The following is a 23,298-nucleotide window of genomic DNA, read 5'->3' on the forward strand; positions in this document are numbered from 1 at the left end:
CAAGGTCCTTGTTGGAAAATGAATGTTTTGATTGTTTACATTCCAATGTTCTCTCTATAGCATCACAGTGAGCTTCGGCGTTGAATGTTTACCCTAAAGTCACACCAGAGCAACCGAGGCCAACCACAGATGACAAGGTGCACTTGTGCTGCCCTGAACTCACCACCCATGTGCACACCACTGGTGCACACCTCCTTTGAAAGCACCTGTAGTTTCATCACCATGTATTTAAATATTTGATCAAATACATATTTGAGTTTGTCGATATTGCTTAACAGATATATTATCATTCATAGGTCTAAATTGTATTTCTGAGCCTTATATGTAGCAGGCTATATTAGGCCTACAACTGAACTGTTAATGTATCCTTTTATTAATTGCTCCAACAGGCAATTATTATTTCTCCGAGCACAATGTTTATTATTTTTTTTAGCCCTACAGTTGCCCTCCAAAGCCCCATAAAGGCAGACTGACACAAGTCATCGGCATGCCACGATGAAGGCAGCAGCATCAGCAGCATCAGCAGCAGCAGCAGTCTGTAGCTGCGCGAGGCAGCTCGAAGCAGAGGGGCGGGGAGGGGGCGCAGCAGGAGCGCACGTTCATTAGCGACCACCGACAAGCGGGGAAGCTTCCTCCGTGAACACGACCGGGAAGATGGTCGCGGTGCAGATGTCCCCCAACTCGTCTCCGTCGGCGGAGTGGATATGCTGTCTGGATAAAAGGTGGGTGAATTACGCTACACGAGACACTTCCACTCCGCGCATCCACACACACGCAGCGATGACTGTGTTTTCTCAACCTCTCTTTCATTCATTCGCGTCAACGTGGATCAATCGCAACCGGCGATCGCTGCGTGTGCAGAGTGTGAGTGTGCAGTAATGGCACGACGGGCTTTGTTTTCAACCTGCTTATAGGTTAATGTCATTTTCAGTGGATAACTAGCCCTCAGACAGTGATGGTAAAGGCTGCAGTGCCTAACAACATACACCCTCTCTCTTTTGTATCTGCACGGTCGAAAAGGCGTTGGTGGCTTCGAGGATGTCTCCACACTGCATGGGCTGAGAGATGGCTGATTATACGCACATGGTTTACGTCTTTCTGCTTAAATCGAATAGTCATTCATTTTTAAAATACTACCATGGCGTGCATGTTGGAGATTTTCTCAAAATATGTATTGGTGGCAGACATGTGCATTGTTGTTTGAATAAATGAAGAGGATGAAAGGTCACCCATACACTAATTACTGTAGATGATGCACCTCACACCTCAAACAAACAATGATGCATAAGACGTGCCACCCACAGCTCACACCCACACACACTGTAGCCTACACACCTCGCTATGACACATCCCCACGTTACTATTGGCAACCTGAAGCTACCATCTTGTCTTCTCATCCTCACCTGTAATAACGACTGGATACGTGATCTAAGTGCTGTTATGTTCGGTCATTGAGAGAAGTAATGAAGTGTCTGCAACTACCGATGACTTTCATATGTGATTAATCTGATTGTCGTTTTCTCGATCAACTGATCTATAAAATATATATCTATCTAAGGTGACAGCTTCTCGTTGCTTGTTTTATTTGGACCAAGATCTAAAGATATTCAATTTTCTATCATAAAAGACTTAAATAACCACCAGCTATTCATATTTGAGGAGCTGGAACCACGACATTTTTGCTTAAAGAATTAATTCAACTGCCAATAATTCTTTTCTCGATTAGTTGTCTAATTGTTTCAGCGTTAGTCAAGCGGGACTTGTTGTTGAATGTGGAGAATTGAGTAACATATGACATAAAATCATAGTGAGAGGGGTGTGATTCTTACTGTGCTGACATGTTTACAGTCTGGTGTTTACGATAAATCAACTACCAAACAGAACAGAACAATACTGTATGTAATCAACTAAATGCAGCAGACATGCAGCAGTAGGTGGATGTCAGTGAGGACAGCCAGGGTTGTAAGATTAGACCGGACAGTATCTTGGATATTGTAGACCACTCAGTGCTCCTCAGCTATGTGCACCTCCTCATTCAATCAATATCCATCAGTGTGTGTGTGTGTGTGTGTGTGTGTGTGTGTTTGAGAGCTTTCGTCAACAGTAACTGTTGATGTGAAGAGAGGGGGAAGCTAAAAGAAAGCCAGAGGTTAAGATAGGTCTGTCTCTAATATATCTGTCCGAAGACATTTATTGCCAGCGAGTGTGAAGTATGTGAGATAAGATGGGATTTGTTTTGCCCCAGGCAGGAAATAGACGGTCCAGTCAACACACGCACAGCACCGCCGGTCCAGATGCCGGTTGACTGAGGTTTAATGTCAGTCTGCTGCAGGAAAAATAGAATGACAGAACATCGTGACCAGTTCACACACAGTCTAAGACAAAAGAAGAAGAAAAAAGGCTTCAGTTAAACATATGGTCTCACATAAATATCATGTAGGTTAATTTGCAAATATGACGAGGCTGGATGAGTAAATATACGAGTACTTTAATATTCAGCGTGTTTAACAGCATCACAGTTTGGTAGCTGTCATGCGGATGTGTGTCAAAGGAAACATGCATACCATTCAAGGGTATCTCTGCTACAGTAACGTGTTAATCTGCCAGCTCGGCGAAATCTGTTGTGTTGAGGCTGTCAGATGTTTTGGCTGCCTGCCACAAATCAACCTATGATTTATTTGTCTGGAGACAATGATTTTTTTCCCCTCCCAGATGGATGTTTCCTGAAACAGTCTGCAGAACCTTTCTGGTTGTCTCTCGATTTTCTCTTCAGTGTGCCGGTCGATTTTTGTAAATCCCGCGCGCGCGTGTGTGTGTGTGTGTGTGTGTGTGAGAGGCCATCATTTATGGTTGAAAGCTGAGATCTCTGCTGACATACACAGCAGGGGGCTGAGGAAGGGAGAAGTCAAAGAAGAGAGACAAGAGGGATGGAGGGAGAGTAGGATAAGGTGAACAGCCCTCAGGTCACATCCGCCTCTCACCAACAGGGGAGGCAGATTCCTCTGGACAGGCAGGGAGCGAGCAAAGCGTAGGGCAACGACAAAGAGGACAAGGATTCGACTAGGGGTTTATAACTGACGGATCTTAACAGTTTCACTGTAGACGGATAGGTGAAGGGTGATGCCGGTATTGCCCATTCAACCACCATGGAGTTAACCTCCCTGTCTCCCCCGATTGCAGTGTGTGGGAGTCCACCTGTCTACACCATTAACCCCCAGCCTACACTGGGATATGACGCTCTGTCGGAGCACCGAAGGCCAATACACAGGCAGTGGGAGGATGATTGGAGGATGAGTCAGAGACCAAAAAAAAAAAAAAAAAGGGATAAAAAGACAGAGAGAGAAGGCAAAGACACATCTGTAACAGCCGTGAGCTCGTGGCAGTTGTGGGACGGGAAGATGTGCTGTGCAGTGCGGCCCTCAAGGCTAAGTCTGTGTTTATCTGGGAGTACCGTCCTGGCTACGGAGGACAAACTACTGCTCGGAGACACAAATACTTTTGTGTTTATCTCTGTATGTACATGTGCGTGTGGGTAAGAGGGGAGTCATCGCTGCCTGTGAGCTTGCAAAGCAGGAATAAAGGGATAATAATGGGTGGATGGTGAGCACAGGCGGCCCGGGTGGGTGGTGGGTCCTAATGGATACAAGGAAAAGTGGATGTGCCGGTAATGTAGAGGACAACATGGGTAGCTTAAAGAAGAAGAGGGCAAGTCTTGGAAGGGGGAGAGGAGAAAAATGGATGGAGATTAGAGAAGTGTTTAGTGGAGGCAGACAGAAAAGAGAGAGCTGGGAGGAAGGGAAGAGGAAGAGAGCTGAGGGAGGAGGGGATGGAGCGCCTCTCCTCTGTGAAGGAAGGCGCACACAGTGCATTTGTTATTCTTTATGAACACACACGCGCACACATGTGCAAGGTTGAGAAAATAAATGAATGAATGGGGCTAACTGCAGTGTGTGTTACTCTAAGGCGTATTGGCTCTGTAGTTTTTTTCTCCACCACATGGCAGAGCAGAATGTTTAAGCTCTCAGATCAAACGTCTGTGGGTTCTCCCATGTAGACGTCCTATAATGACGTGCATCTGTGTGTGTGTGTGTGTGTGTGTGTGTATTCAGATTTAAGCATTTTAGGAATAGCAGCAGTACAAATGAGATCTTACATCAACACCCTGTGGGGGGTCTGAGCCGAGAGAAGTAACGCCTGCAGCTTTCCACTGTTATCGTTGAGACACCATGCCGAACAATGAAGCAGCGTGCACACACACACACACACACACACACACACACACACACACACACACACACACACACAAACAAACATGGGTAACACTGAAACCACGGAGCTTCCGTTTATCTCTGAAGGACAATTCCAACCATATTGTCATGTTTTAGTCCATTAACTGCAGATATTTAGCGTTACTGTTAGCCGCTTTCCAAAGCATACTGTGTATTCTTGATTGCTTTTTTTACCCTCCATGCAGCAACAGACTCGCTTAAAATAGATAATCCATGACAGTGAAAGTTACATCATGCAGTTAATCATTTTGTTTAAATAGGTTTGCAGTTAATTTGCCCAAATATGAAAAACCACCGATGAGGTTCTTCAACACCTACTGTTCGATCTGTTCTTCCCTGCACAGGCCCTCTGAGCGCTCAGGAGAGGATGTGGACATTATCCTGACCAGATTGAGAGAGGTCAAAGCCTTCCATAGGTTCCCACCTCCGCTCTTACTGCAGATCTGTGCCGGTGCCTTCTATGAATGCCTGGAGAAAGGCATCACGTGTATGTACATGTGTGCACACACACACAAATGGTTGGATTATGAAATGAAATACGGATTTGGCTTGGAGTGTGACAATAGATGTTTTTCTCGGTGTCATGCTCGGAATAGCTCTTCATAGTAAAGCATCGTCATGCAGTATATTCAGTGTATGTCATAATGCGACAGTCGTGCCGCAGACTTAAGACAGTTTGAAGCATTGGAATGCAAAGCACTGTTATTTTAGTTCATGTGTACAGAACTCTCCGCACACAAATCATGCACGCCTTATTCAACACATTTGTAGAATATAGATGTTACTTATTGCATTGTTGATTAATCTGTCGATTACATTTAAAATGATTGTTCAGTTTATAAAATGTGAAAAATGCCATGATTGTTTCCCCGAGACCAAGATGGGGCCTTCAAACTGTTTCATTTAGATATTATATATATCGATGTTCTTACTCGTATGAAAGAGGGAACACTTTTCCCAAATTTGAGAAGCTGGATCCAGTGAATGTCTGGCATTTTTGCTTAATAAATGATTTTCATAGTGTTTTATGTATTTTACTGTCCGCAGTGTTTCGACAGGGAGACATAGGCACCAGCTGGTATGCTGTCCTGTCTGGCTCTCTGGATGTCAAAGTGTCAGAAACTGCCAACCACCAGGTAAGATCAGACAGAGAGTTTAATCCTACTAAACTGTTAACATGGCTAATGAAAATTAATCTTTGAAACATGTTGGGTCTTTTAATGATTCAGCCACCATAATAAAGGCTATCAGATACTTCCGTCCTTGTTGTTTTTAACATTTTGGAGTGCCTGGATTGCCTTCCTGTTCATCCGAATAAAAATGAATATTCCCATTTATATACAACAGAGCAAACTGTTGACTTGTTGGTTTGTACAACCAATGAACAGTGTACTGTGGAGCCGTGTGTCGCATACGACCATCAAATTGAGAAAAATGTTCTGAACGTGCTGTATACATAAAACTCAGATGATATCGGCATATCCCACACGTCGTAATCGGAAAATGCTCCTTGCGGAATAAGGCCTAATTCAAACGGAACATGCTGTTTTTTTACGACCCACATCAAATTCGGAAATATTGCCATATCCTGAATTAGCTCATGTGTTCCTGCTTAAATATGCCAAAGCAAAGCTGCCACAGCACAGAAAACCAGTCCACTGAGAATTGTGCTTTCTGCTGCATGTTTTACCCTTCATGACAGAGTGTGGAAAAATGGTTAAACTGTACAGTACATGTAGAGGAGAAGAGGGACGTGTGGGAAAAGAGAAAGGATTTGTTCCCAGTTAAAGACAGATAAGAAGCCCCTCCATTGTGAAATGTCCTTTTCATGTATGTAGCCCTAAAGAGCCATTGGTGGCCTAGTTTCTGAGGCTGTATTTGAAACGTCAGTTTGGACAGCTGAAAAGGTATTTGTCTAAATCACTGGAGTGTGGGAATATGTGTGCACACATTAATACGTGTTTGCTTGCCTCTAGCTTGTCCAATAATATACAGCTCCCAGAGATGTTTTCCTCCCAGGAGACTCTGTTTACCCGGCCCTCATATTTCAAACCATTTGCATTATTTACCATATATTAATCTGTCTGCTCTTCATGTCCGTCCATTTTCATAAAGCAAAATCTTTTGACGCTACCGCTGTGCAGTGTTCAGGTCTGCAACGATAAATAGATTGAGAGAAAATGAATCGGCAACTAATTTGATAATCGATTGATCATTTTCATTCTCTTGTGTGAGCTTCACAAACGTGTGTGTGTGTGAGCTTTTGGACTATTGACAAAACAAGATATTCATACATTATTATGTATTGTTTTTTCTGATGTTGTATAGAACTAACAATTAATCGAAAATGTAATGCAGTTTAACTGATCATGAAAATAATCACAGGTGCAGCTCAAATAGTGTCACAGTTGAGACATTTTTACTATTTAGCCAAAAGCAGAACTACGTAGTAAAACCATTACTCTTGTGTGGAAGGACTCATTTGATCTTATTTAAGCCTTACATTGAAGCACGTATTGACTCCCACACGTTCATTGTCTAATAAGCAATAGTCAAAGACAATATGTTGCGTTTGTGTGCAGGATGCAGTCACTATCTGTACTCTTGGGATTGGGACAGCTTTCGGGGAGTCCATCCTGGACAACACGCCACGCCACGCTACAATTGTCAGCAGGGAGACCAGCGAGCTGCTCCGTATCGAGCAGAGGGAATTCAAGAGCCTCTGGGAGGTGAGAGACGAACCGTTTGAGCGACTCTACTGCATGTAGCTGGGAGTATGAGCTGGAACTTCATGATTCAGCATGAACTCTGTCTTGGTAGCGCACCTAAAGCTTTTCCATCTTTGAAAAACGTTTCCCTATTGAGACGGCAATTTCCACACAACCTACCACTGTAATTGTGTCTTTAACCACAAGAGGGCTGTCCACCATAACGGTGCCTTTCTGTTCCACCCGTTAGCTTCACACGTCAGGTGACACGCATCACTGAGCTGATAAAGGCATGAACAGAGAGAGAGAGAGAGAGAGAGAGAGAGAGAGAGAGGAGTTTGTATGTACAATTCATGCCTTTATGTGCTTTCTGTGTTGTGCTGGATGTGTATTGTTTTCAGAGCTTGCTGTGGCTTACTGCAGTATTTACAATACAAGGGATGATGCATCAAGAGCAATACGGTTATGTGTTATCTGTTTAGTGCAGGCAGTGTAGTGGGAATCTAAAAATATCAAAAGCAGGGTTCCCCTGGACACTTTTTTTTTTTATTGTCTGACTCAAATGCATATTGAATCTAAATATTACTTCTTACACCTCCATGAATAAAACAGCTGTGTGCTCGGGTTTCCTCCTGGGCTCCGGTACTCATGATTTCACTTCAACACATTTAGATTGTGTTACGACAGTAAAGAGGAGGTTAGATAGTATCCTAAGGCAATCTGACTAATCCTCATTCAGCTTCTTTTCATTAAGAAATTGTAGAAATATACAGTTAATGACATTTTGACAGGTCACTGCAAAGCACAGGAGTAATTAACACCATTACTTACACCTGTGCTTTTCCTGTTATCACAAATCAAACTGGCCTATTGAGATAAAGAACGAGTTACAATGATCTGTATTCATGAATATATGATACAAAAAGATAATTACTTCTACTTGCAGTAGATACTAATCAAATGCAGACACTGGGGGCATTACAATAGGAAAGAGTATTGACATTCCTGGATAATATTGGTAGATTACAGATCCAACTTCCATAAATAAAACACATCACACCTAAGAGGGGGAAAAAACACAATACTGTTGAATTGATTGTCTTAGATGGAATATAAAAACTCAGCAGATATATCCGATATTACAAACAGAGACTGCATCATACACATTGGAGGATTCAGCAGTCAGTAACATGGCTTTGGCCTTGTTGCTGCTCCGTGGGCCTCCATGTCAAGGTTACCCTCTCCATTCACTGGGTCCCTCTCTGAGAGGAATAGCTGGCTGAGCCGTGAATCACTTCAGTGTTGCTTCACAGTCGGCACCCAAAGGCTACACGCGTCTGCCCTGTTGTTTGGTCAGGCAGTTTGTTAATTCTGTCAAATCCAAATCTGTCTAAATGTATTCAATTTGTATTCTCACATTATTGGTTTCATACGTACAATTGTCATAGGTTATTTTATTGTTAATTATAGGGACTTTTTTTTTTCTTTGTTCTTGTTCACATTGAGGTCAGAGTTCCAGAAAGATAATGAGTGTCTTGCTCAACATCGCTGAAGGACATTTACCCACTTTAAGTCCCAGTGAGATGGAATATTTGAGCGGTGTACAGTTACGAGAGGGAGTTAAATCAAATCTTTCATATTTGATTGGACCGCTAAAAATTGTGTGGGCTTAGAATGAGCGTGATACGGAGCCACAAAAGATGGTGTCTCCATTCACACCTAAGAAGTGAGTTTACCAGAACTCTGCAGCTCGCTCCTCATCTCTGCTTCAGGCCAGCAGCTCAAGGCTACACTAACCAGCATAGGATGCTGGAATCTCCAATGGAGAGTATCTTATGTAGGCTTTTGTTTCTACTCGCTAATATGAAACATAACTGTTAGCTTTTCCCTCAGTGATGAAGTAAAGTACACGAGGCTTTGATTACAGCTGTGATTGACTGTGGACAGATATCCACACAGATGTTAAGTGTGTTATATATTGATTAAATCGTGCCGCACATGTTGGTCAGAGAAAATGTGGGTTTCTAGTAGCTGACCGTGACCATGCGTTACACACGGGCACAAATGTTTCAAAGGTCATCGTAAAGGTGCGAAACTCCACATTCAGAGCATATCTATGATTGAGGTATTAATACAAATGTTTTGTTGTGAATCTAAAATGAATATGACTGTGGGCATTGTTTTACTTCTGTTGACAAACCCTCTTTGTAAAAGGTTTCTCTGTAAAAATAAAACTGTCTTGATGGCTTTTCTGCTTCCGGTGTCAGTACAGAGCAGATTTATTTATATTCATTGTTGCGATATCTCCACTTCTGACACAGGAAGATATAAAAGCGAGATAAGACAACAATTGGTTATTGAAGCGTGTCTGCCATATTATTATTGGGCATGTAGTGTGCTTGTTTGTCAACTAAGTGCACTCAGTCTCCCTATCTGCTGTTTATTTAAGGACAGTAGACAAAGAGCAGAGAACATAGCCCGAAGGTTGTCCTCGTTTGAAATCTAATTCAGCTCATAGTAAAAGGATCTATGTGTGGATTGTGTGTATGTGTGTGTGTGTGTGTGTGTGTGAATGGACTAATTTGTGTGCATGTGCTAGTGTGTGACGAGGACTAGAAAGCCAGAGGATGAATGCAGTCATGTGTTTGATGAAAAGATGAAAGAAAAAACAGCGCTGCTCCCATAATTCTAACACCAAGTGAAAGAGGGATGAAAAAACACAATGTTAATGTTAAACAGTGTGTTTTTTCCTGACACACACGTGTAAACGTGTAAACATACATATATATATATATATATATATATGTATGTTTACATATATATATCAAACAGCCAACTGGTTGGCCTGTACTCCGGCAAGTCTTTCTCTCTTTCTTTTGCCTTTCACCTGCCCTACATATCTCCTGCCCACTTCCTCTCTCCTCTTGGCCACGTTGTGTCTTTTGCCAGCTTCCTGTCTCTCCTCCCTCTCCATCCTCACCCTCGCTACTCCTTTCTTTTCCTCTTCTGTCTCCTTTCTCCTCCTCCACTAGAGTAGCTCGTTCATACAGAGACTCAGGTCACCCTGGTAACCTGTGAGAGAAAAGTGGTTTGGTTCTTGGCTCGATCGCAGCGAGAAAGGAGGGTGAGAGACACTGGGGCGACTGTGTGTGTGTGTGTGAGAGAGAGAGAGAGAGAGAGAGAGAGAGAGAGAGAGAGAGAGAGAGAGAGAGAGAGAGAGAGAGAGAGAGCGCAGCTTGTTTTGAGCAGGATGCTATCCGGTGGCTTGTGTGTGAGTTGTAAAGTGTAGCAGAGGGCAGCTCTCTGGGTTTCAGTCCCTCCAGCATTAGGCGCGTGTGTTACCTCAGGTGAGTCTGTGGTGTGTATGTGGGCTCAATAGTGTTGCACTGTAAAGTTTCTGTCCATTTTTATTTTTGTTGTATCTTTTATAAAAGGAAGTTGTTTAGCTATGTTTTCCTGACTGTGTGTGTGTGTGTGTGTGTGCAAGAAAAACAATGACAGGGGGTTGTTTGTGTCTTTAGGTCAAACAGATGCTCTCTGTGTCTCTCTCTGTAAGTGTGTGTGTGCGTGTGTGTGTGCGTGTGTGTGTGTGTGTGTGTGTGTTCGTCTTCCTGGCAGTTCTCAGAAGGCATGGGCTGCTTGGTAATGACCTTGCAGAAGGCTCAAAATGACCGGCTGTGTGTTAATCAGTGTCCCCGCCAAAGAAATGCAAGTGTATGTTCTTGTTCTTAACAGCTGTAAGAGCGGAGTCTATGCACATTTAGCAGCTCTGCGTGCTCTCATTAACCCCGGTTTGAATGCTGCTGTGAGCGTGTGCGCGTGTGTGTTATATAATGTTAGTTGTTCTGCATGTAAATGATCTTGGTTGTACAAAGGGCTTTGTTTTGAGGGGCACTTGCATTGTGTGTCTCTCTAAAGTAGCGCTGTTTGTGCGTTGGAGAGGAACAGGAAGAAACTTAGTGGGTTTTAATGTCTAATAGATGATGGTATCTCATAAGTGATGCATCATAATAATCGAGGTGTACATGTTTTTCAAGATTTTGATCTTTTCTGATGCGTGTGTGTTTTATCTTGTAGAAGTATCGTCAGAGCTTGGCTGGACTGTTGGCCCCTCCTTATGGAGCTATGGAGAGTGGATCCAACAATGACAGTGAGTAGACACACACACACACACACACACACACACACACACACACACACACACACACACACACACACACACACACACACACACACACACACACACACACACACACACAATGTTATACATATACATATTTATTTCTTGGTTTATTTGATAAGGGACAGCACATTAATATAAACATTGCTGTAAATGCGCGAGAGTTAGCCAAGAGGCTATTTTTCATCTGCAGTCTTAAAAGTAGAGTAGCAGTAGAGCATGTTCTAGCATCTAAGTTACACAATGAACAGGTTGTATTTGTATGTTTATGAATGGAAAGTATCTGCATCCTGCAAAAATCTTCAGTTCAGCTGAACATTTCTTTTCTCCTCAGGACTCACTGACAAAGACAACATGAACTCCGACTCTGCAAACAAAGCTCACAACAAGGTAAACGACTCTCTCCAGCCCACTGCTTGGAACCGAAGGGTTTGTCATTTGTGTAGAAAAAAAAAAAAAAAAAAAAAAAAAGTTCAGCATGGCAACTTGATCCTTTAAATAAACTCTGCCAGCACGTTTCGGAGAGCTGTGCCCTTCCTCGCGGCACACAAAGCCTGAATGGACCAAACTCACAACCAATATCCTGTGGGCCAGGCAGCCTCAGGTTGTCTTGGATTTCTCTGCGCCTCACTATTTGAGTCGGACATATGTGTGGACGGGGCATTGAGGGTTGAGTATATTCTAGTCTTGTGTTTCAGTCCCGGCCAGGAGACTTTGAATGTTTGATGAAATGCTGCAGTTGTGAACAGCGCAGAGAGAAGATAGTAAACCGAACCACAGTGTCATAAAATTGTGCACTGCTGCATGCTCTCATGTTCGTGAATGATTCAGAATGCCAGAATGAATTTTGGAGGTGTGTGTGTGTGTGTGTGTTCGGAGAAGAGACAAGTGATGACTCACAGCTGTGATCCTCTGTAGTTATGCTAATGCAAGCTAATGCATGCACATAGACGAAAGATCCCATCTGCCCAATTAGCAGGCCTTCCTTTGTTGTTTTCAACAGCAGCTGTGTGTGAATACACATCTGCCTCTCTTTCTAAGGTGCAGGTGTGATCTGTAGAGGATGTGTTTGCATGTATGCACTGTGTTTTTTGCTACATTTTTTTTCCATTACGGGGCTTTGTTTTGTTGCTGCTTTACTGGATGTTACAAGCATTAACCTGCGATGTACACATTTACATTCTTTAAAGAGTGTTTTTTCTTAATCAAAATGATCAAGTTTATTGTGCGTTACAGCCTGGAGTCGCATAAGTGTTGACTCTTGGATTACAGGTAACAAACAAGTTCACAACCCTCCCCTAATGTCACTGCGTGTTCTGTAGATCCCTTCAGAGAAGCTGCAAAGAGCGGGGAAGGTTCTCCGTAACGCCATCCTGTCCAGAGCCCCACACATGATTCGGGACAGGAAGTACCACCTCAAGACATACAGGTAGGAGCACGTTTGTCTTGTGTGTTCACACAGAATTATGCATATAACAGCTTTAGAAAATGATTGGTGTGTGTGTGTGTGTGTGTGTGTGTGTGTGTGTGTGTGTATTGCAGACAATGCTGTGTAGGCACAGAGCTGGTGGATTGGTTGGTGCTGCAGAGTGCCTGTGTTCTCACACGGTCCCACGCTGTTGGGATGTGGCAGGCACTACTAGAAGAAGGGGTGCTCAACCACGGTAACTCAAACTTTTGCTTTCTCTATTGCTTTCTCAGCATCAGCGTGTGCTGTTTAGTTTCAAGACACTGCACAGTTGCCGTAACACACAATAGTCACTTCCCAAACCTCTATTGCAAAGCAGCCAAAAAGCGTCTCTGTTTGACTTTGAGTGGTGGTTTTACTCATTCTGAACATCAATCGCAGTGAAAGTGTCTGTATGAATACCAGCATGGAAATTAACCAGGAGATCTGAAGCAGGAGCAAAAAATGGATTTAAATCTCAAATGCATACACTTCAAAGAAGATGTCTAAAATGATGTTCAGAGATAAGAAAACAACTGTGATTGCTCAAAGTCACTATGGCGTGCACAGTACGTGTTCATACAGTATTTGTGTTTGTCTGCTCCTCAGTGGACCAGGAGCTGGGTTTCCAGGACAAGTACCTGTTCTACCGTTTTCTTGACGATGAGGATGAGGACACACCGTTGCCTAGTGAGGAGGAGAAGAGGGAGAGTGAGGAAGAGCTGCCAGAGACCATCCTCCTCCTCGCTCAGATTGGCTCTGACGCTCTGCTGCGCATGATCCTCAGGAAGTCGTCAGTAACAATTAATAATATGGCATGAACTTACATTACACTGACAACACATTACTTATTGCAAATATATTACTTTCTAGTAAGTAAAGAAAGGTTATTTAACCAGTTCCCCTTTCCTGCCACTTTTCATACGTAATTTGCCTCTTAACTGCACTATTTATTTTTCATATTTTAATTATGCTGGCGAGTTGGCATACTGAACCAAATGGAATCCAAAACCGACTTGTGTAATATTCACCGCTATCATGAGAAATAATATGAACAAATCATCTGTAGTGGCTACTTTCCAAACTGCAACCTTATTTTAGCATCAGGATGTGTCATTATTAATTCTACTGCAGTGTATTAGGTGAAGCATGCATGAAATCGTCATGATGTGTTCATTCTGACAAACTGTGTGTGTGTGTGTGTGTGTGTGTGTGTGTGTCTGCAGGCCTGGTCAAAGGACAGGGGATGACCTAGAGATCATCTATGATGAGCTGCTTCACATCAAAGCCTTAGCTCACCTCTCCAACACTGTGAGTCAGCCAGTCCACTTTTCTTTTCAAGGGACAGTACAGATTCCCCAAGAAGGCTGTTGATTGATCAGAACAACTTTCTGTCTTTTGGTTTTTAAGACCAGAAGGAGAAGTTGTAGCATTAGTCGCTAGCATTAGCATTTCTCTTACGAGTGTAATGGGACACAGTTTTCCACCAATCTGCCCTGTGTTGGCAAGACTTCATCATGTGGAGGAGTCCTTATGTCTGTGTTGTTGTTGTTGTTTTCATGCTCCATGTAGTTCTAGAATCAAAATTACATGTATTAGATTCAATCACATTATTACGATAATGAAAAGTCACATGAAGCACATTCCAGGAGATGAAAATGATTCGTGAACATGGGGCTTTTCCAATTAACTGTTTGTTATTCCTCATTTTCCTTTTGAACACAGTGCTTATGAATATAAATATCAGCAAACTAAAAGCCTCATAAAGCAAAACCCTCCAGGTGCTGCCATGATGTGCTGTAAGGACCCTCAGGTCTCTTTTAGCAATTCTTAAAAACCCTGATCTGTGCATTTTACTGTTCTCTCACATATTCCTGCAGTGCAGCTAAGTCCAGCATGACTTGAGCAGTGTGCTCTGGTTTGTAGGTGAAGAGGGAACTGGCGAGCGTTGTGATCTTCGAGTCGCATGCAAAAGCTGGAACCGTGTGTGAGTCTTTCGCTTTGTCCACTTTGTCCTGGAATGCATTTTTGTTTGTGTACACAGTGAACAGAAGGGGTTTTCAAAGGCCGACACAAAGCTCACGCCTCACGCAAAACTGAGACAACTGAGACAACTGAGTCAGTTACTGTAATTTGCTGTGGCCTCCAATTTTGAGCTCTGTTTTTATATTCACTGTATTTTGGCAACTTGTCATCATTGAAAAGCAGGCCAAATTATCTATCAGCAGTTCTCACCCATGGAGGTGCAGAAATCACTGGATTACTTTGCTCCCAAAGAAATCTTAAAAAATGTGACTATTCTTAAAGCCTCACAGTTTGAAGACCTCTGTTTGTACAGAATATATGTTTTAATCATGTATGTGGGGGTGATATATGTTAGTCCTCTTTATCTTCCAGTGTTCAACCAAGGAGAGGAGGGCACATCATGGTACATCATCCAGAAGGGCTCTGTCAATGTGGTTATTTACGGCAAGGTGCGTGTGCGCTTGATTGCATTCATCCACCTGCATGCTTACGTTTCTTTGTTTGACACATGAGCATCGCTCGAGTTTTCTGCTCCATTTGGTGATATGTCATCTGTATGAATGCATGGAGCAGACCAGCAGTATCTTCCCCTTGGGTCGGGGGAAACACCAACAGTGGAGTTTGTCAAACTCTCTCACCGTGACTCATCAGTATGATGAAATAGCTTAAGGGATTGTACGCATACACATTTTCACACCACACCGATTTACAACCAGGCAGATACACATGCTCACGTGCGTGCATTAACATTGATCACGCATGCACCCTGCACACACGCACACACACACACACACACGGACAAGTACAGATGAATCATCTCAGGGTCGTGTGCTCCTGCGCCTTTCTGACTTCTCTTCAGGGCTTATGATGACTAATAAACTGTGTTTGTGTCTGAGCTTGTTTGTATGTAGGAGCGTGTTGGTTTATGTGTGCGTTCATGCGTGTGTGTGTTTGTCTTAGGGTGTGGTGTGTACGCTCCACGAGGGTGATGACTTTGGGAAGTTGGCCCTGGTTACAGATTCACCTCGTGCCGCCTCCATCGTCCTGAGAGAGGACAACTGTCACTTCCTTCGTGTGGACAAGGAAGACTTCAACAGGATTCTCAGGGTAGGCAGATTAGATGGACATTTATCCTCTGATGGGATACGAGTGGAGTCAAACAAGCACCAAATGACTACCTTCATACCAAACTGTTACAAATACTGCTATCAGCAATGTGCATTCACGAAGTCACTGCTAAGCCGTCATTCTTTCAGTTAACAGTAAGATGCATTCTGTCGAACACTATCTGAAATTCCATCGTTTGGGCTGTCTGAAGCCTGTCACTGCACTAAACGCCTGCTGACGCTGCCTGACTGTGATGTTTGTCGCCCTCCTCTGGTCGAGGAGCTGTATTACATTTTAAAAAGCTGCCATTTTTTCATTTGACGTGGAGCGATATTACTGATTTTGTACATGCATTTTGTTGTGTTTTATAGGATGTGGAAGCCAACACAGTGCGGTTGAAAGAGCATGAACAAGCTGTGCTGGTGTTAGAAAAGAGTCCTCGCGCCTCCACCCTGGGAAGCATCAAGTATGTGTGTTAGTGTGAGGGGTCTTCCGTACATATTGAGAGAGTCAGTGTACAATAGAGTGAATCTCTCCCTCTGTCTCTATCACCTCACCTTTTTGCAGATACACTGTGATATCAGGAACACCAGAGAAGATTCTCGAGCACTTCCTGGAGGCCATGAGGATGGACATACATCACAGTGAACCAGGTAGCCAAATAGAAAAATTAATATGAGGCCGTTAGGCACAATGAATTTTAAATAGATGGTTACCAGAGATAATCCAGACAAGTTATCAAATGCATTGTAATGAAAGAGGGAGGGACGGATAAGCAAACTTAATGGATTAATGATGAAGGCGTTTTCACTACCGTTTAAATCTCTTGACTTCCCTCCTTCCCCCTCTGGATCTCGTCCCTCTTCCCTCTTGTCTGTTTTTCTTCTCGTCTGTTAGACCCAGCAGTAGATGATTTTATCCTGATGCACGGCATCTTCATGCCCAACAGCCAGCTGTGCCCTCTACTCATGGCACAATATCCTTTCCCCCTTTCTTTATGTACGATATTTTACTTCTTTATTCACACCGTCAATGATATTCATCAGGAAGGTACACTCACAGATTTGTTGACAACTGTTGACAACCACACAAAGACATGGACGGACATGTCTTTTGTTCACTGGATACTACGGTATAACAGTGTGACTGACAGCGACTTGGATTGTGCAATTGCACCAGTTCCGTTTATGGAAGCGCTGAAGCAGCAGTTGACCATCCTGCACTAATGAACTGCTCACAGAGTGAACACCTCCCTTCACACCACAGTAACAAGATGTAACAACAGCTGCAGAGGTCTTTTCTGATTGTCTTAGTCATTGTAGTGCATGTGTTCAGCTACTTTACCACTGCTGCGCTGATGATTATACATAATAAACAGAACACTTGTATGAGGGTTAACTGCGGCCTTGAGTAGGCTGAAATACCATTTCTGTTTCCAGGAAAGTAGATCTTATCATATACTGGGTAATAATAAGGATTTAGCCGCTGTAATGTTTCGCTCTTATCCATGCTGTGGTCTTACAGGCTTTGACCATCAGATCGGCATTCAACAGTGTCACTGTCACCCTGTGTGTTGTCCTCTTTAACCTTGTGTGCACCTACCACGCGACATCTCCGCCCGGCTCTGAACAGGAGAGGTTGGAATATGCGCTCAACAGTAAGAGGAGGGCCCTCATTCTGGCCCTGCGCTGGGCTAACACACACACGTACATGCTACAGGAGGAGCCTGCTGCAATCTCTTTCCTTGAGGTGACCAAAAGCAATTACAAATACATTACAATGACAGGTCATGTGCCGGGTCTGAGTGTGATTCTTCCTCTCTGTCCCTGTAGGAGTTGTACGGGAGTTTATCAAACGATTCTCGGATTTTGAGAGCTTTGAAAGACTTGGTTCCTGACCTTGAGAAAGTCGTCAAATTACAGTACGTTTCCCAGCTGCTGCACGTTAAGCTTTCGCTGTGATGTTTTATGTACCAACTACATTTATTGCATCTTTTTTTGTGTGTTTCTACATATTTTGTAGTTCGGAAGAATCAAAATCTATAAAAAAGGTACTTTCAGACTACTGTTTCCAACATAATTCAACAGTACATTTGACATGTTATCATGATGACGTGGATGATGACTGTACACCGTCTTGTGTAATTCAACAGACAACTCTAATACGGCAGTTCAGCGACGGGGAGGAAAGGCTGCAGAAGAAGCAGCCCATTAGGAATCACGATGACAGTAAGTTAGTGTGTATTTATTTGTATTAAGCGGTCACATGCCATCGTATTGTATGTCAGTATCATGTTTTGTATGTGTCTAGTCCTGTTGAAGGTGTACTGCGGTGATCACACATACACCACTATCCGGGTTGCCGCGGCGGCGACCGGAAGAGAAGTGATCAGCGCCGTGGCCGACAAGCTCGGCACCACTGATGAGCTCGTGTTGGTCAACCTCAGCTCTGCATGTGGTAAGAATACAGAGTGATTTGGATGTGGAAGAGCAACTCACAGCAGCATTACCTAAAAAAAACTGATCATAAGTTAGATCAGTTGTCTCTTGTTATAGAATATGCCCTGGAGACATGATGAGTGCCTCTCAAGTACCTCTGTTTCTGTTACAGAAAAACAAATCCTGAAGCCGAATGACGTTTCAGTGTTTTCTGCTCTGAGCATCAATGGCCGATTGTTTGCCTGTCCTCGGGACCAGCTCAACAGTCTGGTAAGAGATTCATGTTTCCTGTTTACATACAATGTCCACTGTAGTTTTCATGAAATGGCTTTGCAGTAATACCTTGCATGCATTGTTTGTAGTGATTATATTATGACGGTGATGTATGTACGGACATGAGTTCATACAGTCATCAATAAAGCACAGCTTGCCATGCTTAATGGGAATTGTAGCAAATAGGTCTTTGTCACGCGACATTGTTTGAAAGAAGCTGTGAGTAAAATGTCTTGATTGTAATATACTGATTCATTTTTTTTAGAGATTATTTTATGTGCTAATGAATTAGCACAAATGTGTGTCTGTGTGTCTCAGACTCCTCTTCCAGACCAGGAAGGTCCCTCTGCAGGCTCCATGTCAACTTTTGAGCTGATGAGCTCGAAGGACCTGGCTTACCAAATGACCTTGTATGACTGGGAGCTCTTCAGCTGTGTGCATGAGGTATCATCACATATGCAGACACACACACACACACTCAAAAACAACCCCCAGGTCAGCAGTAGAAGACAAGCATGCACAGTGTTGCATAGAGTCTTATTTTACTCTTTGAAGGAAGAGTCAGGTCTGACCATACAAGTGTAACCTTTCACAGCAAGTTGGCTTCTTACAGGCCCTTTTCTACTCTGATGCTGCATCGATGTTCATGATAAAGAAAAAAACACAAATACTTAATAGATGCAAGGTGGCAGGACCTGTCCACTGGATTAACTCCGAACTTGCTCCCCTTAATGTCCCCCCCCCAGCATGAGCTGCTCTACCACACGTTTGGCCGGCAGACCTTCAGAAGAACCACGGCTAATCTGGACCTGTTTCTGCGGAGGTTCAACCAGGTTCAGCTGTGGGTGGTCACTGAGGTGTGCCTTTGCTCGCAGCTCAGCAAGAGAGTCCAGCTCCTCAAGAAGTTCATCAAGATAGCAGCACAGTGAGTGGTACCGGCCGGTGACTGTCGCACGCTTCATACGTATGCTGGGTAAGACACCCACAGTGACGAGATTCACTTTATGTCTCGCTTGTGTGCGTTTGTCCGTAGCTGTCGGGAGTTTAAGAACCTAAATTCATTCTTTGCCATCATTATGGGGATGAGCAACCCTGCTGTTAGCAGACTGAGCCAGACATGGGAGGTAAGCTTTGTCTAATCTATGTCTGGATCTCCAGCGAACCTTGACTGTATTACACTATTACTACCTTCATGGCACTGAGATCTTCTGTTTTTCCTGGCAGAAACTCCCCACCAAGTTTAAGAAGTTCTATGCCGAGTTTGAGAGTATGATGGTGAGTCGCATGACATTCCATTCACCTCTATTGTATTGGGTTGGCAACAGAAACCTATAGAGGGATTCATTTTAAACCAAAACCATACCGGAACTACCTGCACAGCTGTATCATTAAGGATAATTAAGAAAATGTGTTTTTGTAATTTGGGTGACCTGAGATACAAATGTCTTAGAAATGGACACTGTTTATATGTTTGGTGACAGGACCCATCAAGAAACCACCGCTCCTACCGGATCACTGTCACCAAACTGGAACCACCAATCATCCCCTTCATGCCCCTCCTTCTCAAAGGTACGACTCAGTGTAGAGCAGCTAATCTCAACCACCGGGGCCGGGGCCCGCTGGTGATCGGAGGCACTGTTAAATGGTTAGATAAAATATTTTTGTTTAATGTATTTAGTTATTTACAAACTAGTTGGTTTTTTTTATATGTAAAAGTACTTAAAAATTCACATGAATAACAAATTCAAGCAAAAGAATAAATTCAATGTCACATTGATATATCACCTCAGCAAACATGGCACATCATGAGGTTGGGACAAATGTGTTTAGCAGCCGTTAGCTATAACGTTCCCTCGAATGCAGCAACCCAAAATAAATACATTTCTGAAAGTAAATAGTAATCGTGGAGACAACCCTGCACCAGTAAAAGCTCCAAAGCATTTTGTGGAGGAACATGATACATTGGGATTCATTATGGCAGGCAGAGATGGGTGAGGGTGAGCAGAATATTTATTTTGGGCTTCACGTAACACATATTAACAGCAATTTCTTATCGTTCTTTCTTGTCTTTCGTTTTTTTTCATGTTTTTTTTATCATTTATTTGGGAAGGTGGTCCTTGGAATTTGAATTTTAGTAATCAGAAGGGTCCTTTAATTACAGATGGTAGCCTGCCAATACATTTCACTTATTTCTTTACAGACATGACATTCACACATGAGGGCAACAAGACCTTCATTGACAATATGGTCAATTTTGAGAAAATGGTGAGTTTCTGTACACATTGAATGATTCATTTTAAGGATATGTTTTATGCGTCATACTGTTCTTCACTCAAGTTGGATGTAATATCTAAAGAGCCTCTTATCCTTATCTCTTAACAGAGAATTATAGCTAACACAATACGGCAAGTGAGGCACTGTAGAAGCCAACCGTTCAGTAAGTCTGCCGTATTACTTTCATTTTACCACATTTCCATGCTGGCTTTACACAAATCTCTCCAATCCCATTTTCCTTCCGTTTTGTTTCCTCTCTTCCTGCATTAGATCCTGAGATATGCCAACCGAACAAAAATCAAGCAGAGGTACGGGGCTACGTGAGGAAGCTCTGCGTGATTGACAACCAGAGGGCACTGACGCAGCTCTCCTACAGGATGGAGCCTCGCCGGACATGAGCTCCAAATCTTGCACCATCATCGCCTTCTCTGTGACGTTAGCATTAAAAAAAAAAAACACACATTACCTGGATTAAATAACACGTCAGTAGCAAAGCAGTCAATGACTTTAGCACCGCCGTGGGCTGTTATGGACGAAGGACTTAATACTGTGCCATTAAAAGCCTCTTCTTCCTGGACAGACAGAAACTGTTCAGCTGCTCTCTTGTCGCCGTGTCTCTGAGGGTTTTAACCGTAGTAGTTGTTACTGTTTGGGATCTGTTGGATAGAACTGTAATGTATAGAACTTGAATCAATACCCTGCATGACTGAACTTCATAGGCTTTGTGTTCTATACAGTGTATTTCTATCGGAGAGTCCTGTAATGTTGTGCTACCCCAAATGAGCCCTAGTTTACAATATATTGCTGTACCTGCCTGTAAAGCAAACCTCACTCTCCTGATGCTCCATTCATAGACAGAAAACACCCATAAACTCTAGGTAACTAGTCTCTTCATTTTGTCCTGTTGAATATGAAATCTGAAAGTATATTTACTTCATGAACTTAATGATTATATCCAATTCTTTGAAAACCTTTGGGATTTGATGTCCTTTTAAGTAAGTATCAGTGTCCCTTAACTAGTCGGACACTTCAACTACTAAACAGAGTATTAGTTTGATTAAAGCCCTAGTTGTATTGCAAACAGTGTTCAAATTTGTAACTGCAGTATTGCGTTTTACTTTTGCATTGGAGTACAACTCCCGTCGAACATGAATTATTCTGGTTGATGAAGTTGGTATGATCTGTTCTGAGGTCAGTTGTGTAGCCAAATTGTACTCCTTTGATTTGGAAGCACTGATCCTAGATGCGGAGTCTTAAAGGCAACTTATACTTTGAGGGGAAATCTTGTCATCTCAGTCCGTGTCATTTTTTATTTTTATTTATATATATATATATATATATATATATATATATATATATATGTGTGTGTGGGTGTAGATTGTGAGTGTGTTCCTAATTTTACTTTGATCTCAGGAGCTTCTTATGTGACGGTGTGTGTCGAGAACTGCCGTGAGGCTGGCTCTCTCCGGAGCCAGCCTGTAACTGTACTCGTGTGCGTGTGGTCTGCCTTGTAAATAAAAATAGCTAATTTAACAGTGCTTAAGCTTGGATGACATTCTTTAAAATGTGTTCTTTAACCCCACACGTGGTAGAAAGACCGAGGACGGTGATGCATATCAACATGTAGAACTTCTTTAATACACACACAAATTGGCTTCAGCTTAGAGGAGTGTTGCGTGACATCACTGGGAGGTTGCTTTCCAAACGGCGAACATGAGGTTTGAAAGATGTGGCAGCGAGGGTCTAATGAACGTCACGATCGAGCTGCATTATGTGCATCCAGCATTTCTGGAGCTTGAAAAGTCTGGACATCTGTATTATATGAGAGACATTTTCTTGTGAGTGACGAGAGGAACTTGCTTGCAATATGTGGATTAGAAATAGACAATATTGTGCACACGTGTTGGTGCTGTAGTGAACCACTTTGGAGTGAATTAAGCGGCAAACACTGACTTTCATGCTCCCCTGATGATCTCTGTCCATTTAGTCAAAGATTGAAATAAACTTTGATGCAGATACTCTATAAGCTTCCCAGAGGAGGAACCCTTTTTGAATTGACTTTAACAACACCCGAATGCAATCATGTCTACTACTAGACGAGACATTTTATTTTATGTATCCAACAATTTAGTACTATGGGCTGTGATGATTCATTGCAGCTTCTAGGAGTCATGTTTTATTCATGCGATGACTCACTGTCCTGTCTCCTCTGGCACTTGATTGCTGTCACTGACCGAGAAGAGTCCTAACTTCCCATCGCTGTTCTCACCTTTCCCTACACAGTGATGTCAGCACGGCTATCTTGCTTGATGATGTCACTGGGTCATTCCTGTCGGGCTGAGTAACACGATGTCCCCTGCCCGGGTTCTCTGGGGAGTGAGTGTGTGTGTGTGTGGTGTGTGTATGTGTGTTTGTTTTTAGATGCAGAGTGTTTCAACGATGGATTCAGATATTTGAGGCAGTCACCCTCGTTGCTAACTGATTTATATGTCTGACACGCTATAGGCCAGAACTGTATATCTGTGTGTGTGTGTGTGTGTGTGTGGGGAGAGCTTTA

General features: G+C 42.9%; 1 protein-coding gene across 1 annotated transcript; it reads left to right on the forward strand.

Annotated features, from left to right (window-relative positions):
* Nucleotides 1–654: 654 nt before the first annotated feature.
* LOC306705958 (rap guanine nucleotide exchange factor 4-like) lies at nucleotides 655–21,139 on the forward strand (the record flags this gene model as incomplete). The annotated part of the gene is made up of 30 exons (XM_079172863.1): nucleotides 655–722; nucleotides 4,634–4,776; nucleotides 5,337–5,425; nucleotides 6,872–7,018; nucleotides 11,075–11,147; nucleotides 11,512–11,567; nucleotides 12,500–12,606; nucleotides 12,720–12,841; nucleotides 13,234–13,417; nucleotides 13,851–13,935; nucleotides 14,551–14,611; nucleotides 15,022–15,098; nucleotides 15,610–15,756; nucleotides 16,128–16,222; nucleotides 16,324–16,409; nucleotides 16,654–16,732; nucleotides 17,355–17,505; nucleotides 17,589–17,677; nucleotides 17,779–17,806; nucleotides 17,909–17,984; nucleotides 18,067–18,213; nucleotides 18,367–18,464; nucleotides 18,786–18,911; nucleotides 19,214–19,392; nucleotides 19,501–19,591; nucleotides 19,692–19,742; nucleotides 19,949–20,036; nucleotides 20,668–20,732; nucleotides 20,850–20,904; nucleotides 21,012–21,139. 30 exons carry the CDS (start codon nucleotides 655–657, stop codon nucleotides 21,137–21,139), a joined length of 2,991 nt encoding a protein of 996 aa, XP_079028989.1.
* Nucleotides 21,140–23,298: the final 2,159 nt, after the last annotated feature.

Source organism: Pholis gunnellus (assembly GCF_910591455.1).
Source record: "Pholis gunnellus genome assembly, chromosome: 14".
Classification (NCBI taxonomy): Eukaryota; Metazoa; Chordata; class Actinopteri; order Perciformes; family Pholidae; genus Pholis; species Pholis gunnellus.